Source organism: Macaca thibetana, chromosome 7 (genome assembly GCF_024542745.1).
Source record: "Macaca thibetana thibetana isolate TM-01 chromosome 7, ASM2454274v1, whole genome shotgun sequence".
Taxonomy (NCBI): Eukaryota; Metazoa; Chordata; class Mammalia; order Primates; family Cercopithecidae; genus Macaca; species Macaca thibetana.
This window is the reverse complement of record NC_065584.1, coordinates 136605772-136623374: the sequence shown is the minus strand read 5'-3', so window position 1 is coordinate 136623374 and position 17603 is coordinate 136605772. Positions and strand designations below refer to the sequence as shown.

Sequence of the window (17603 nt, the reverse complement as noted above, 5' to 3'; positions counted from 1 at the left end):
GACTCTCAAGTAGATGGTTGCAGTTCAGAGTTCAGGATTACTTTCAGGGCCAGATTCGTTTAATTAACGAGGAGTTCAAACTAGGAGTCACAGGCCCTAGCTCCACTGGAGTCCTGGTCCTTTGAGACTCTGTGTGCTGTTTGGTGAGTTATTGCTCTCTCTGGGCTTCAAGTAGGGGCTTTGTCAAACAAAAGGATTGACTGGCCTAGTGACTTTCACATTACTTCTCAGAGCCCAGGCTTCCTTGGATTGCCCCCAGGGCCCTCCGCTCCAGCTCCGTCAGAACACCTCCACTTTCGCCTGCTTCGCTTAGCCAGCCGGACAACTTCATTTTTTTTTTTTTTTTTTTTTGAGATGGAGTTTCACTCTTGTCGCCCAGGCTGGAGTGCAATGGCATGATCTTGGCTCACCGAAACCTCCACCTCCCGGGTTCAAGCGATTCTCCTGCCTCAGCCTCCCAAGTAGCTGGGATTACAGGCACCTGCCACCACACCTGGCTAAATTTTTTTGTATTTTTAGTAGAGACGGGGTTTCTCCATATTGGTGAGGCTAGTCTCGATCTCCCGATCTCAGGTGATCCACCCGCCTCGGCCTCCCAAAGTGCTCTTCAATTCTCGCTCTCTCAAAACTTACACATCCATGTCACATTTCTGCAAGCTCCTGCTTTTTGCTAGCTGTTAAGGATTAAAGCAATTCAAATGATTTAGGGGTAGTCACGATTGATATCCATCCAGTGACTTTTTTATTGAGTAAGCAAGGCGATTTATATTAATAGATGTGTTCCTCATCCAACATTGTCCTAGTCTAGTACTTGTACCGTGAACTTTTTTTTTTTCTTTTGAGATGGAGTTTCACTCTTGCCTCCCAGACTGGAGGGCAGTGGTGCGATCTCAGCTCACTGCAACCTCCACCTCCTAGGTTCAAGCGATTCTCCTGCCTCAGCCTCCTGAGTAGTTGGGATTACAGGTGCGCACCACCACACCCAGCTGATTTTTGTATTTTTTGTAGAGATGGGGTTTAACCATTTTGGCCAAGCTGGTCCTCAACTCCTGACCTCACGTGACCCACCCACCTCGGCCTCCCAAAGTGCTGGGATTACAGATATGAGCCACCGTGCCCAGGCTGTTTTATTCTTATTCTTTATTTCCTCCGGTATTTTTATATTAACATCTTAAGCATAATGCAATGTTGAAATAACTTTACAGGTCAGGCACGATGGTTTATACCTGTAATCTTAGCACTTTGGGAGGCTAAGACAGGAGGATCACTTGAACCCAGGGGTTCGAGGCTCCAGTGAGCTGTGATCATGTCACTGCACTCCAGCCTGGGCCACAAAACTAGATCCTGTCTCTTAAAAAAAAAAAATTATAGTGAACACCTGTTTTACCACCTGGATTCTGGTGTGGACAGTCTACCATATTCATTGTATCCCATGTCTATCCATCTTTCTGTTCTTCTATCTGACCTTCAATTCATCTCACTTTTTTGAAGCATCTTTAAGTCATATATCAACACACCTTCTAAATATTTTAGTATGCGTATTAACTAGAGTTCCGTATTTTTTGTGTGTAAAATTTACACACAATGAGATGCACCAATCTTAAGTCTGCATTGTCTTAGGTTTGAAAAGTGCTTAGCCCCTATGTAACCCAAGCCCCATCAAGATAGATATTGTTACCATCGCTTCCAGAAGACCCCCTCACACACCTTTGGAGTCACTCCCTGGCCCCACCCACCCTCAGAGGCAACTACTGCTGTGAATTGTTTCCCAGCACGCATTAGTTTTAGCTGTTCCAGAACCTGATTTTGTGTCCACAATCGGTGGGTTCTTGGTCTCACTGACTTCAAGAATGAAGCCACAGACCCTCACAGTGAGTGTTACGGTTCTTAAAGATGGTGTGTCTGGAGTTTGTTCCTTCTGATGTTCGGACGTCTTTAGAGTTTTTTCCTTCTGGTGGGTTAGTGGTCTCTCTGGCTTCAGGAGCGAAGCAGCAAACCTTAGCAGTGAGTGTTACAGTTCTTAAAGGCAGTGCGTCTGGAGTTGTTTGTTCCTCCTGGTGGGTTCATGGTCTTGCTGGCTTCAGGAGTGAAGCTGCAGACCTTTGCTATGAGTATTACAGCTCATAAAGGTAGTGCAGCCCCCAAAGAGTGAGCAGCAGCAAGACTTATTGCAAAGAGCAAAAGAACAAAACCTCCACAGCATGGATGGGGACCCAAGCAGGTTGCCACTACTGGCCCCGGCAGCCTGCTTTTATTCCGTTACGTGACCCAACCCACATCCTGCTGATTGGTTCATTTTACAGAGAGCTGATTGGTCCATTTTTGACAGCGTGCTGATTGGTGCATTTACAATCCCTGAGCTAGACACAGAGTGCTGATTGGTGCATTTACAATGCGTTAGCTAGACACAGAGTCTTAGACGGAAAAGTTCTCCAAATCCCCACTAGGGTAGCTAGACATAGGGTGCTGACTGGTGTATTTACAATGCCTTAGCTAGACCTAAAGGTTCTCCAGGTCCCCACTAGACCCAGGAGCCCAGCTGGCTTCACCTAGTGGATCCCGCACCAGGGCTGCAGGCGGAGCTGCCTGCCAGTCGCGCTCCCTGCGCCGGCACTCCTCAGCCCTTGGGCTGTTGATGGGACCCGGAGCCGCGTCGCGCAGGGGGCGGCGCTCTTCGGGGAGGGGCAGAGGAGGGGAGGGTCAGGCATGGCGGGCTGCGGGTCCGGAGCGCTGCCCGGCGGGGAGGGAGCTGAGGCCCTGCGAGCATTCGAGCGCAGCGCTGGCGGGCCGGCACTGCTGGGGGACCTGAGGCACCCTCTGCAGCTGCTGGCCCGGGTGCTAAGCCGCTCACTGCCCCGGGCCTGCGGCTGGCCGCTCGGAGTGCTGGGTCTGCCGATCCCACGCCCTCCCGGACCGGCGCTGGCCCGCGAGCACCGCGCGCAGCCGCGGTTCCCGCCCGTGCCTCTCCCTCCGCACCGCCCTACAAGCAGAGGGAGCCGGCTTCGGCCTGGACTAGCCCAGAGGGGGGCTCCCACCGTGCTGTGGTGGGCTGAAGGGCTCCTCAAGCTCCGCCAGGGTGGACTCTGAGGCCGAGGAGGCGCCGAGAGCGAGGGCTGCTAGCCTGTTATCACCTCTCAATTTGAGGGGACTCCCATAGGAGGTACTCATTTGTGTAAGGCTTCTTTAACTCAGCGTGCTTTGGTGACTCACCCATGCTTTTGCTTGCATCAGTAGTTCATTCCTTTTTATGGGTAAGTTGTATTTCATTGTATGGGTATACTGCAGGCATTTTTAAAAATTCTCATTAATGGACATTTAGTCTGTTTCCAATTTTTGTCCATTACAAATGAAGTTACTATGTCCCATATCACAGAATTTAATGTATCATTCTTTGAGGGGGGCTTATATTTTGATATTTGCCTTTAAAGATTAATATTTATTGTTCTGATTATAAAAGTAATAGATGCATATTGTAGAAAAATACATCAAACTCTCAGGTGTCTTATATAAGGACACTAATTTTAAAATCTTACTGGGCGTGGTGGCTCATGCCTGTAATCCCAGCACTTTGGGAGGCTGAGGCAGGTGGATCACTTGAGATCAGAAGTTCGAGACCAGCCTGACCAACATGGTGAGACCCCCGTCTCTACTAAAAAAACAAAATTAGCCAGGTGTGGTGGTGGGCGCCTGTAATCCCAGCTACTCAGGAGGCCGAGGCAGGAGAATCACTTGAACCCAGGAGGCAGAGGTTGCAGTGAGCCAGGTTCATGCCACTGCACTACAGCCTGGGCAATAAGAGTGAAAATCCATCTCAAAAAAAAGAAAATCCTGTTGGGTGAGTGCCTTACCCTCATGACGTCATTGAACCTTAATTACCTTCTGAAGACCCTATCTCCGGAGGTAGTCAATTGAGGGTTAGGGCTTCAACGTATGAATTTGGGGGACACACAGTTCAGCCCACAGCAACATGGTTCTACCCAAAGACTTGTACATCGGCACTGAGCCAGGCATGCCCATTGCCTGCTGGGAATTGAGCTGGGTGGCTGTGTCTGGACTTCTGCATTTCCCACTGTGGGAGTCCTTGGCAGCCCACCGGTGTGATAAGATTGTGATGGCATTGCTGTAACAATACTTTCATAGCATTTTACAAAGTTCTTTCAAGTACGAAGTCTAATTTAACCTCCCAGGGAACTTGTGAAATAGATATTGTTGTGGTGATTTTGTGGATGAGAAAAATGAGGTACTGTTAAGTGTCTGGCCTAGAGTTCCATAGTCAATCAGTGGTAAAAGAAATCCCTGTCCTCTAACCCTGTAGACAGCCATGAGATGTTTCCATTAAGGTACTCGCAGATTTCTTTCCCACGTCCAGGCTTTCAGCATTCAAGGTTTATCTAGAAGGCTTTGGGATTTCCATTGCCTGTAAACTGAGGCAGCCAGGCCCAGTGCGTTGCAAATGCATGAAAGATCACCTCATAAGCAAAATTAGGTAGACGTATTCCTCATAAAGGAGCTGACCTAGTGGACAGAAAGAAACCTTCCTGCGTCTAACCATGCATTGATCCATGCTTTTGAAAGTTCTGAAATTCAGCTTTTCTCATCCTGTTGGTCAGTACAACAGAGTCTGGATTCCCGATCCTGAAGAAGTTTGGAAGTCTGCTGAAATAGCCACGGACTACAGAGTTGGTGACAAGGTCCTGCGACTCCTGCTGGAGGATGGAACGGTGAGGGTCCTTGCTGTTTGCGGCTGCGTCGATGTGTAAAGTGGTAGCTGGGGTATGTGTGAGGATGGGGACACGTGGACCCCGTGGGAGGCACCCAAGGGAGGGCGCATGAGTGGGCACCAGCACCATCCCCAAACGGCACCCTGGCACCAGGACTCACTGATGTGTCTGTACTCCTTCCCTCCCTCCCCTATGCTGCCCTGCATCCACCGGGCCTCTCTCTGTGAAGAGGGCCCAGCTGCAGGAGCCAGGTCTGTGCCACGGCACTGCATTTCCAGGCACCCAGCATTACTGGGAGACTGCTGAAAAGTGATTCTCCATTTTGGCTTCCTGAGTCTCAGCCCAGAGATTGGGCAAAGATGAAAAACTTGGAGAGAAGTCGTTTGAGCCCAAGGCATACACTGGTAAAGAAAAACATCAAGATGCGAAGGGGAAGAAAATGAGAAGAGGGAGATAGAAAATAGGCAGGGAGAGGGAGGAGTGGGAGGAGACTGGAGGGAGTCGGTCCACGGATGTACAGAAATGTGTAAGGGAGGGAGTGTGGCAGGAACAAGAAGACAGGGACGCTGTCTTTGTGTGACATTATGAGGTGCCTCTGTTGGTGCTGGTGTGGTAAGGGGGAGGTGAGGATGAACTTCAGCAGTTGCTCCTGTGGTGGGATGAGCTAGTGAGGAGCTTCCCTGCAAGGCTGCGTGTGCCTTCTGATGACGCAGCTTCTGAAGACTTTGCATTTGCTCTAAGTGTCCCTCATGAGTCGTCCTTGCCCACCATTGCTGTAGTGACATTCCACTGGATTTGTAGCTAGGGTGACTGGATGGGTTTAGAATCAAGTATCTGGATAGAGACCTGGGCAGGAGATTTGTGCTCCATCTAGATCCCAGAGGTGGGTCTGGGGAACATCACGTGAGGATTAATTGACAAAGCACATGAATGGGTTCTGCAGGGACAGGGCACACTACTTCTAATCAGACTGTCCTGGATTTGGGAGACATTTCCTGAGATCCTGGGAAGGCAGATGAACATAGCAGTTAAAGACACACCCCCTAGAATCACATGATCTGGCTTCAGATCCTGGCATGGCCGCTTGTTAAGTCTTTGGCAGCAAGCCCCCAGTTTCCCCATATGTACGAAGGAGGTAATGACTGCACCATCCCAGGGTTGCTGAAGTGCGATGAGACAATCCCGTGTGCGTGTGTAAAGAAAGGCAGGAGCTCTGGGAAGAGCCTCTCGCTCCCTGGGGCTTCCCTGCCCAGCAGGAGCTCTCGCAGCCTTTATTGAGTGTCTCCTGTGCACAGTCTGGGCTCCAATTAGGGATCAGGTGGCTTTGAGATCAGGAAAATCTCCAGGCAGCAGCTGCGGTGTCAGTTTCCTGCTTTGGTCATGTCCGCTGGGCTTCAGGTGGCTACTTTCCCGGCCTTGACCCGGCTGCAGAGGCGAGTAGGATGGCGGACAGCCAGACCACTCTCTAACTCAACCCTTTGTCAATACTGTAAGAGAAAAGGCCTGTGTGCTGTAGGAAAATGTCACCTCTGCCTCCACCTGTCAACATAATGTTCGTTACATTTTCTCCCCTCCTCCAAAAGACTGTCGTTTCTGTCTCCCTGTTGCTTTCACACATAACACATGCAGAGGCCAAACCGGAAGTGGGGGTTGTGGATTTACAATAGAAAAACAGAGACAAGGAAAGTCAGTAGGTATGAGAATCATTGTTCCTGATTTTATTTTCAAAAGTGTTCAGGTTGAGAATATTCTGGTCGGGGTTAGGTCACCATACACTTGCATTGGTAACAGGGGAGCAGGAGCTGACCTGAGGATCTGTGTCCAGTTGTGGATTGCCCTGAGCTGCTCGCTTTACGCAGAACAGACCAACCAGCCAGCGAAACCCCTGCCATCGACAAGGAAGCACTGTGCTAGTGAGAGAGCACAGGCTTTAGAGTGAGGCCCACATTCACTGTGTGACCTTGGACAACAGATTCCTACTTTCTGAACCTGTCTCGTTGACTTTCTTGGTTGGGGTAGTCACGTCCTCCTTGGAAGGCAGTTTTGAGGATTAAATGAAACAATCCATGCTGAGTGCTTGGCATGGGGTCTGCACAGTGGCACTTGCTAAGGGGCAGCTGGGCCACCTTGTGGAGCTGGCCCAGGACCAGAGATCAGAAGGAACCCAGAGATACTGACTGAATACCAGGAAGGCGGCGGTGGCCTGGGAAGGTAGAAGAGAAACAAGCATGCTGGGTGACCTGCTCAAGTCGCTTTAGTTGGGCTTCACGTCCCCCAGCAGTGAAACAGGAGTGTAGGAATTAGAATACTCTGACATTGGAAAGGCCCAGTCGTCTGTGGCACAGATGCCACGGGAACTGCTCGCCTCACCTTCATTCTGCTAAGGCAGCCGCTTTAGGAATACTAGGTTAAATTTAGCAGAAGAGGAGCAAGCCTGGGAAGATTCCCTGGCCCAGGGCTGAGAGTGACAGGAATAGACAGCCCTGCTGGGGGAGCCGTGAGCCCTCGGGCATGTGGGCGACTGCAGACGGGAGACACCTGCACCAGGGGCCTGTCACGGAGAGACCACCACCTGCACGGACTCCTTTAGGTATTTGTCACCACCAAGTGTGTCAACTTTGAGCAGAGACTCAACAACCTTAGAGTTAAAGGGACCTTAGGTCATTGTGTCATTTTAGCTGCAGCATCTTGTTTTCAAATGAAAACTTGCATGACCTCAACATTGAAACCACATACAGGTAGAGCCCCTGTGGGAGATTCAGGAATGGGGCACCTGGATCTCTGCCCATGTAGCTTCCCCAGCACCCCTTATTGAGGCCTCTGTAGCTCTAAGGACCCGTGGTCTGGTCTAGCTCCTCTTCGCAGATGAGAGAAATGAGGCCCAGAGAGGGCGAGTGACTTGCCCCAGTGCACATAGCCAGTGCCCTAGTCCCCTGCTCCTACTTTTCATTATTCCAGGAGTCAGCTGTGAAGATTTTCTTGTTGCTATACATACATTTGCTTTTTAGTGTCAGTGATGACTCTGGAAATAAAAACAGTGCTTCAACAGAACGCCAAAAATCTTCTATTTCCAGAGCTTTACTTTTATCTTTGTCCATAGGAGCTGGATTATTCCGTCAATCCAGAATCTCTGCCTCCACTTCGGAATCCTGACATCCTCGTGGGCGAGAATGACCTCACGGCTCTCAGCTATCTCCATGAGCCCGCGGTGCTCCACAACCTCAGGATCCGCTTTGCAGAATCCAAACTCATTTACACCTACAGTGGTAAGGAGAGCAATTCTAGGAAGTGAGGAATGACACTGGAATGGAAGCTTGCTGTCTGGAGCCTCCTGGTTGTTTTATGTTTATACTGAGCACCCAGAGTTTGTTGTACAAAGAAGTATCTAGGTGGGGAGAGTCTTCAACAAGAGCTAAGACTGGACTACCGAGAAAAGGAGATGTAACAAAGCTTGTGTTTGGGTTTCTCATCGGATTTGATACATTTATTACTTATTTTGGGCAATGATATTACTTACATTGTGAACTGCAAAAATGTTTCCGTTTGGGAGCATTTCCACCTGTCCTGTCATCCAACCATCAGACCAGCCGGAGGGTGTAGGTGACTGGCAGGGAATTAATTCAGTGCATGAAGTGACTTGCCCAAAGTCACACAGAAGGTTTAATAAATGACAGAGCTGGGATTTCTTTTTTTTTTTTTTTTTTTTTTTGAGACGGAGTCTCGCTCTGTCACCCAGGCTGGAGTGCAGTGGCCGGATCTCAGCTCACTGCAAGCTCCGCCTCCCGGGTTCACGCCATTCTCCTGCCTCAGCCTCCCGAGTAGCTGGGACTATAGGCGCCCGCCACCTCGCCCGGCTAGTTTTTTATATTTTTTAGTAGAGACGGGGTTTCACCGTGTTAGCCAGGATGGTCTCGATCTCCTGACCTCGTGATCCGCCCGTCTCGGCCTCCCAAAGTGCTGGGATTACAGGCGTGAGCCACCGCGCCCGGCCTGGGATTTCTTAAAAAAACAAACTGGAGAGGCCAGTGGCAGTAAGAATCTTTTAACTGCATCTAACATCTTTCCCCAGGAATCATTTTGGTGGCCATGAATCCTTACAAGCAGTTGCCAATATACGGAGATGCCATCATCCACGCCTACAGCGGGCAGAACATGGGCGATATGGACCCACACATATTTGCCGTGGCAGAAGAGGCATACAAGCAGATGGCCAGGTAGCTTCCTGCCAAGCTGGACTTCCCCTTGCTCTGCCAATGCTCCCTGCATTTGCCAGACCATCACAGTGGAGGGGAGATACCTAGGTTGGGCTCATTAAAAGAGATAGGCCAGAGATGGTGCTTTGTCGAGCCGACTACCTGGAATGAATAGCAAACGACTGTTCCATGCACCTGACCTGTCAAGACTGAGTTTCCTGGGTTTTGTTCCTTCAAGGTAGTCAAGTCAGTCCTACCAGTTTGGGAATAGCAGATCCTTTTCTTGTAGTGTGTTTGGTTGGAGGAGTGTTGATTTATTCTCTGCTATGAGATGTTTAAGCTTTTTTTTTTAACCCATTCAAGGAAGCAGAATCTGATGACAGGGGATTTATCTGCAGGAGGTTTTAGGTGCAGGAGACTTGGGAGTTTTATCCTGATTTCACTGCTAGGTGTTTGTAGGGCCCCGTGGAGTTCTTGTTTCACTAGTGCACATGTATGGAAAGCCTCCTGCGAATGAGGCACCACACACACATTCCCATATGTCATCTGGGATGGCCTCAGAATAGCCCATGATGCAGATGTCTGGGTGGTAAACAGTTTCAGGGAATAACCAACTGAGGTTAGGCAGCAAGTCAAAGGCAGATCCTGGGATTTGTGCTTGGATGTTTAAACTCTAGTTTATTTTTCCCATAACCATCACTTTTGGCTTCAGTGTCTTCATCTGTAAAGTATGGAGAATAAAAACACCACCCTATCTTTGTAGCTGCCTTTACAGTTTGCAAAAGAACTTGCACATACAGTGGTCTCCCTTGAGTCTTACAGCACTCCTGTGAAGTCGACTGACTTCATTGCGCACTTTTCACAGATGGGAAATCCGAGGCACAGGACCGGGACCTGCTGACTCTTTACCTAAGTCTTTACTGCATAACCCCAGCCGCAGCTCCTGAGCTCCCTCCGCTTTATGTCTTCGTCCGTGAGCTGGACTCTCAGAGGGCACCCATTCCTGGTTCTGCTGCTTATAATGAGGGGGCAGGTGGTAGCTTCCATGAGGTAGAACACGTGCTGCTTTCCTGCATAGCCATCTAATGGGCAGTCTGGGGATAGACCGAGCTTCTTCACAGTCATCAGAGACCCGGTGCTGTGCGGCTCCCTGTCCCTGGGGTGGGGCAGGCATCCTCAGGGACAAGCTAGTGCTCAGCTCTGTCTTCCATATTCTAGGTGACAAGGCATATGAGGGGAAGGGTACAGCCCTCCAGGTTAGGGAGACTCTCCGGAAGCCCCACAAAGCGCTTCTGCTCACAGCTCATCGGCCAGGACCTCACTCACACAGGGAGGCTGGGATGTGCAGTCTTTCATATGCACAGCGGGGCACTGCCTGGCCACTGGGGCCTAGTCCCTAAGAAGGAAGAGGAGAATGCAAGTGAATACTGGGTAGAGAATTAGTAGCTTCTGCTGCACCAAGATTCCTTCTAACCCTAAAACCCCCACGGTTCTGAGATTTTTCCCTGGCTACCTGCAGGTCTCCCAGGTATTATGGTGATTAGGGTCTGGGTATCAGTGGGATGAGCTCTTGGGCACTGTAGGGCTGTGCTCAGTTCAGCCCTGAAGAGCCAGTGTCTCCTTGGCGGTCTGTGTAACTGCAGTAACAGAACAGAGCCTAAAGCAGGCTCGTGTTGGCCTTATTTGATGCTAGACAGATAGTGTCCCTCAGGGCTGTAGAACAGGACTGGGATTACCGAAGCCCTGTTCTATGCCCTGAGGGACACTGAGCATGTCATTCCCCTTCTCGGAGTCTTCATCTTGTCTCTGAAATGAAAATACTGGACCAGGGCTGTGTACCCAAAGTCTTCTCCAGCATTCACATGGGAGGCTGTGGCTCTGTGCTCTGGGTCAAGTCACTCCACCCACGGTCACCATTTTACTCCTCTGTAAGAGAGAGATCTATGTCGTAGGATTTTCGTGAAGCTTAAATGAGAATCTGTATTCACTCAGCACCTGGCATGTGAGCGGTGCCACATCCACAGAGCCGCGTTAGAAGCTTCCACCGTCACGATCTTATGACATGAAAAGTTTAGTGCATTTTTTAAAATCTCTAAATTATATAACAGAGCATGTTGGCTTACAGAGCGCATATGTTCCCAAGCATCTTTTGAATAATTGCTCTCAAAATAATGTCCTTGAAATGTTTTTATATTTAAGTGGGATGTGCAGAAAGGAGTTGACATAAGGCCTGAGGCTGCTATCTTTAGAGGCCTGCTTGCAAGGAGGCCCGTGGCTGGCCTCTGATTTCATGACGGTTCCTGACATTTCTTGGTTGATAAAGTGGCTCATTTTACCTAAACTCAAGCTGTTTGTGTAAACAATGTGCTTTATGCTGAATACCCGCTTTCCTTCTGGGAGTCTGGAATGTTGGCATGTGCCAGGCAGAAGGTGGGCACTGCATCTCTGATGAGCTTCCCTCGCAGCCAGCATTTCACATGTGCCGTCAAATTCCTTGCTGGAGGAATTGAGCGTGTCCTGTGTGACCCGACTGGGAGAGGACCCCTGGAAGTTTGCACCCAGGTTCCACTGGACCTCGCCCCGCATGCCTTTTCCCCTTGCTGCTTTTGCTCTGTGTCCTCCTGCTGCGCTGTGAGGATGACTGTATGCTGAGTCCTGTGAGTTCTTTTACTGGGACATTGAACCTGGGGTTGGTCTTGGGGCCCCTCAGTAATTTTGGGGTACTCAATAAATACATGTGGACAGGCAGCATGATGACCTGCACAGGGTCCATCTAGAAAGAGGGTGGTCAGGAGAGGGTGGGGAGGGCAGAGGAGAGATGAAATTCAAGAACAGAGTTTAAAAGCAAAAATCCTGCCCAGAGACTGGGAGGGATGGGAAGGAGCAGTTTTTTGGTTGAGTGGAAAGGTTGAATAGGGAAGCAGTAAGGAGTAGGGATTGGAATAAAGGTTGGATAAAAGATAGAAAAAAAAATCTAGAAGGAAATTGATTGAGTTGTTTTTTTTTGTTTTGTTTTGTTTTGTTTTGAGACACAGTCTCGCTCTGTCACCCAGGCTGGAGTGCAGTGGCACAATCTCGGCTCACTGCAAGCTCCACCCCCCGGGTTCACGCCATTCTCCTGCCTCAGCCTCCCGAGTAGCTGGGACTACAGGCGCCCACCACCGCGCCCCGCTAATTTTTTGTATTTTTAGTAGAGACAGGGTTTCACTGTGTTAGCCAGGATGGTCTTGATCTCCTGACCTCGTGATCCGCCCGCCTCAGCCTCCCAAAGCTGGGATTACAGGCGTGAGCCACCGCGCCCGGCCTTGATTGAGATTTTAAAATAGTAGAGTGACGAAACGGTTTCCCTCTTTTGTCTTGTCCGCATTTGTCTTAATTAGCACACATCGCCTCTTTAATGGGAAGAAACTAACATTTGAAAACTCTTTTATTTGCTTTAGAAACAACAGAAACCAGTCCATAATTGTAAGCGGAGAGTCGGGTGCTGGAAAGACAGTGTCAGCTCGCTATGCCATGAGGTACTTCGCCACCGTCAGCAAATCGGGCAGCAACGCTCACGTGGAGGACAAGGTCCTGGCGTCCAATCCCATCACCGAGGTGCGTACCGCTGCGGAAGGCAGCCGTGTGTTGATGATGGAAATGGGGGTTGGTTGGGTTCTGTGCTCTCCTGGCTAATTCAAGTTCCCACCCTTTAAAGACTAAAGAAGTGAGGGCGGGAAAGACCCAGGAAGCCTATTTGCTGGTGGGATTTGAAGGAGATGGGGACAGAATTGCTGCTTTCAAGGCTCTCTCCTGCTCTACCTCCTGGGCTGGAAATCTACCATCAGATTCCAGAAGTCCTCTGTTTACATTTACATCCCAGGGGAAAACCAAACATCACTGGTGCACTGAAATCACTGGTGTTCTCCAACCAGCTGGCATCAGCTTTCATGAGCTGATTGTTAAAATATTCAGGAGTTTTGCAAGCTGATTGATAAACCTTTGGTCATTTGACGTCAGTCATGGGAGGAGAATTTATACCTTCTGCCTTGGCAAAGGCCACATGTAAAGACTCTTCCTCCTGCCCTCCCCAAGAGCCAGTTCATCAGCACACTGCTGACTGGGACAGGGAGTGGGCAAGACCAACCGTGACAGTGCCCAGGGGTGAGGAGACAGCCCTCAAGGAAGAAGGGGCACCCAAAAGGGACAGAGGAGGGCCCCGCAAGCCAACTCCAGCTGCCCTGCAAAATGGGAAGAGGATTGATATGAATTTATTTGGAAGCAAAGCAAATAATTAAGAACATTAGACTCGTAGACCTCTTCTTCCTGTTTTCTCAAATCAAAATCCTCAGTGAATATTTATCAGACCATCTACTCTGTTGAAGCCACTGTGTAGCTAATGTGGGAAGTGATGGAAAAGAATAAGACCCAATCTCCAAGTTAAGATTCTTCTAACCTAACGTAAGAATATTTTAAAATTAAATAGAAACATAAGTGGGGAGGGGGTACTAAGAAACACTGCAAAGCTCATAGTTCAGAGGCATAAGCTTCTTAGAAACATAAATTACAATCCAAGATACCAATAGAAAAGTTATCAAGGCTGGGTGCAGTGGCTCACATCTATAATCCTGCACTTTGGGAGGCTGAGGTGGGTGAATTTCTTGAACTCAGAAGTTCCAGATCAGCCTGGGCAACATGATGAAACCCCGTCTCTACCAAAAATACAAAAAATTAGCCAGGTATGGTGGCACATGTCTGTAGTCCCAGCTACTCAAGAGGCTGAGGTAGTCTACCTTGCTTGAGTCAGGAGGTGGAGGTTGCAGTGAGCCAAGATTGCACCACTGGCACTCCAGCCTGGATGACAGAGCAGGACCCCTTCCCAAAATAAAAGTTATCAAGAGCCAGTGCCAAGTTAAATGCCCAGTGGATAATTTTGTGTAAATATTTAGGGTTTGTCTCCCCCATTAGACTGTACACTCTGAAGGCAGGGCTATATCTATTTGGTTCACCGAGCGCATGGCACATAGTAGGTGCTCAGTAAATACATGTTGACAGGCAGCATGATGACCTGGGCAGGGTCCATCTAGAAAGAGGGTGCTCAAGAGAGGGTGGGGAGGGGCAGAGGAGAGAGGAAATTGAAGAACAGAAGTAAAAAGCAAAAATCCTGCCCAGAGAGTGGGAGGGATGAGAAGGAGCAGTCTCTTGGTTAAGTGGAAAGCTTGAGTAGGGAAGCAGTAAGGAGTAAGGATTGGAATAAAGGTTGGATGAAAGATGTGAACTTTTAATTGAGCATCATAGGCATTTGGGGCCTGAGTGAATTGAGGCACCTCATATTCTCTCATTTAATCCTCCCAATTCTGTAAGTGTTCTGGTCAGTCTGGGCTGCTGTTATAATAATAAGTATAATATACTTTAGTATAATATACTTTAGTGTCATCGACCAGGTGGCTTATAAACAACAGAAATTTATTTTTCACAGTTCTGGAGGCTGGAAGTCCAAGATCAGGGTGCTAGCAGGGGTCAGGTTCTGGTGAGGCCTCTCTTCTGGGTGCCTGCCTGCTGTCTTCTCACAGTACCCTTACATGGCAGAAAGAGAGCAAGAGAGGTGTCTGGGATCCCTGTTATGTAGGCATTAAAATCCCACTCCCAGGGGCTCTATCCTCGTGACATCATTACTTCCCAAAGGCCCATCTTACCATACCGACACATAGGGTTAGGATTCCAGCATGAGGATTTTGGGAGGACACAAACATTCAGTCCATAACAGTAAGTTGCTTATTATTCTCATATTACAGATAGGGAAATTAAGACCTGGAAAGATGAACTACCTTTTTTGTTTGTTTGTTTTTGAGACAGGGTCTCGCTGAGTTGCCCAGGCTGGAGTGCAGTGCTGCAATCATAGCTCACTACACCCTCCAGCTCCTGGGCTCCAGCAATCCTCCCACCTCAGCTTTCTAAGTAGCTAGGACTACAGGCACATGCCACCATGCCTGGCTAATTTTTTTGTGTTTTGTAGAGATGGGAGTCTCACTGTTTTGCCTCGTCTGGTCTCAGACTTCTGGCCTCAAGTGAATTTCTCGCCTCAGCCTCCTGAAGTGCTGGGATTACAGGCGTGAGCCACCGCACCTAGCCAGTGAACTAACTTGTAAGACATTACACAGATAGCAAAGATAGAACCCAGGGCCCTGAAACATCAGAACCTGTGCTCTTTCTGGTCCTCCCCAGCGTCTGCCAGTGGGACCGAGGAGAGGTTTGAGCAGCAGGCTCGGGACTGGTCATGTTCCCTGCCAGCCTGGGGTTGCTTTCTTTCCCCAGACCTCCCTCTGCCAATCAGACCTTCCCCTCGGGTACGGAATTGCATTTGACTAAAAACTCCTGCAATAACGTTGAGGCAAAAATCTTTTAATGTTGTTATTTCAGAAGAGTTATGTTTTTTTAGGCCGTCGGAAATGCCAAGACCACCCGCAATGACAATAGTAGTCGGTTTGGGAAATACACAGAAATCAGTTTTGATGAACAAAATCAAATTATAGGAGCCAACATGAGAACTTACCTCCTGGAGAAATCCAGAGTTGTCTTTCAAGTAAGTATTAAATTTTTCCCCAACTTTTTGAGCATTATTTACAATTACATTCTTATTATATATACTCAGGCAGGCTACGCTATGCTATGAATTGAAGACTAGGGTTTTCTTATCTTTCATTTGCAGTTTGGATTCTTTTTTCTGTTGATTAAAACTTGATGGTGAATAGGTGTAGTACAGGTGAGTTGTATGACTGTAGGAAGAGGTTATGACTTTTTAATTTGGGGGATTTACAAAATCCTTATAGTTTAAAAAGCAGGTATCTCTTTCTAGAGTACAAAAACTGTTTGAAATAGACAAAGCTGACAGACTGGCTTTCCTATCAGAAAGGGAATGGGATCAGAACTATCGAGGCGGTTTTAAGAGAAAGGCTTTTCTGCCAGTAAAATGGAGAAAATTCTCACCGTTTTGGCCCAGGAGGAGAGCAACAGTAAACCTTGTATTGCAGGAAGTTTCTAAAAATGTCACTAGGATGAGTTATGTCATTCCTATTCCATAGGATATTTTCATTTAATAACACTTTCTCTGGGTTACTCGTTACTTGGAAGGCCATCTCAGGCCACCCAGTTCTCAGCTGAGAGGAAGGGCCTCTTGTGGACTGGCCAGATCACATCCCAGACAGATAATTATCCATCCAGGTTAGACATCTAAGATTCTCTAGTTAAAAACATGGCATTTTTCGGGCGAGGTGGCGGGCGCCTGTAGTCCCAGCTACTTGGGAGGCTGAGGCAGGAGAATGGCGTGAAACCGGCGGGGCGGAGCTTGCAGTGAGCTGAGATCGTGCCACTGCACTCCAGCCTGGGGCACAGCAAGACTCCGTCTCAAAAAAAAAAAAAAAAAAAAAAAAAAAAACAACATGGCATTTTTGCTTGTGAGGATTTGGTGTAATTTTGAGGACATTTCTTTATCTTACAGTCGGAAAATGAACGAAATTACCACATTTTCTATCAGCTTTGTGCATCTGCACAGCAGTCGGAATTTAAACATCTTAAATTGGGTATGTGATGGATCGTGTGTGGAAGGGTCTCTCTTTTATGTGGGGGCTTAAATTCTAGGTTAACTTTCTTCTTATACTAATATGTCTTTTTTTTTTTTTTTTAAGTATTTGCCCAAAGATATAAGATTCTTTGGTTTCAAGGACAGAATTGGTGCATCTAATTAAGGGGCTGGATTAGGGCTGGGGGGATGAGTTTAGAGAGAGAGGGCACTCTTAAGCCTGAGGATATTTTTAAAGCTCATTGGGACTGGCGTGGTGGCTCACACCTGTAGTCCCAGCACTTTGGGAGGCCAAGGTGGGCGGATCACCTGAGGTCAGGAGTTCAAGACCAGCCTGGCAAATGTAGTAAAACCCTGTCTCTACTAAAAATACAAAAATTAACCGGGCGTGGTGGCACACACCTGTAGCCCCAGCTACTTGGGAGGCTGAGGCAGAAGAATTGCTTGAACCCGGGAGAGGGAGGTTGCAGTGAGCCGAGATCACACCACTGCACTCCAGCCTAGGCAACAGAGCAAGACTCCATCTCAAAAAAAAAAAAAAAAAAAAAAAAAAAAGCTCATTGGGTGTTTGTGCTCCTCCAGCTAGAACCACCTGATTAAGACCTCCTGACAACTGGAACATACGGCGTCACCAAACCTTCCATTTTATTTGAACATGCATAGATAGTTGTTTTTCTAACATGTATGACATGTTAACCCATTTTTTAAAACAAACCACCTCTATCATAATTTGATGGCTCAAGGTCATTCATTATTTGTAGTCATAATTGATTATATTCCAGAGATGGCTGAAGCATAGGGCTGTTTGTCCTTCAATACAAAAGGCCCCGAGCCCTGTGCTGTCATGGCTCTCCTGCCTTAGCCGTTTGTGCTATGCTGGTAGATGAGAATTGTCGGAGATAACGTCTAGTATGTTGGAGTTGAACTTACACACTCTCTAATTTTGGAGAAGCTGCTTGTGCTCTTAGAATCTAAGTTTCTGCAGATTTCACATGAAAGTAATATCCTTGGCCTTGTCTACCAAACAGAATATGAATAGCGAACTTGCAGAAGGGCTTTCTGAAAGATCCTCTACTATTTAAACATTAGGGGTGTGTGTGTGTGTGTATATATATAGTCATCCTGATTGTT

The 17603-nt window shown here is 48.2% G+C and overlaps 1 protein-coding gene across 4 annotated transcripts in view; it reads left to right on the top strand.

The window, feature by feature from the left end:
- Positions 1-17603, top strand: part of MYO5C (myosin VC) — a 109163-nt gene that overhangs the window by 7120 nt on the left and 84440 nt on the right. For 3 of the 4 annotated variants that reach the window (XM_050797915.1, XM_050797914.1, XM_050797916.1), the window contains exons 2-7: positions 4611-4721; positions 7822-7987; positions 8791-8935; positions 12355-12511; positions 15333-15476; positions 16392-16473. In XM_050797915.1, coding sequence (XP_050653872.1) covers positions 4611-4721; positions 7822-7987; positions 8791-8935; positions 12355-12511; positions 15333-15476; positions 16392-16473 — 805 coding nt within the window. Of the gene's footprint in view, positions 1-4610; positions 4722-7821; positions 7988-8790; positions 8936-12354; positions 12512-15332; positions 15477-16391; positions 16474-17603 lie in introns of those variants that run through there. The other variant, XM_050797917.1, reaches the window with a different exon arrangement.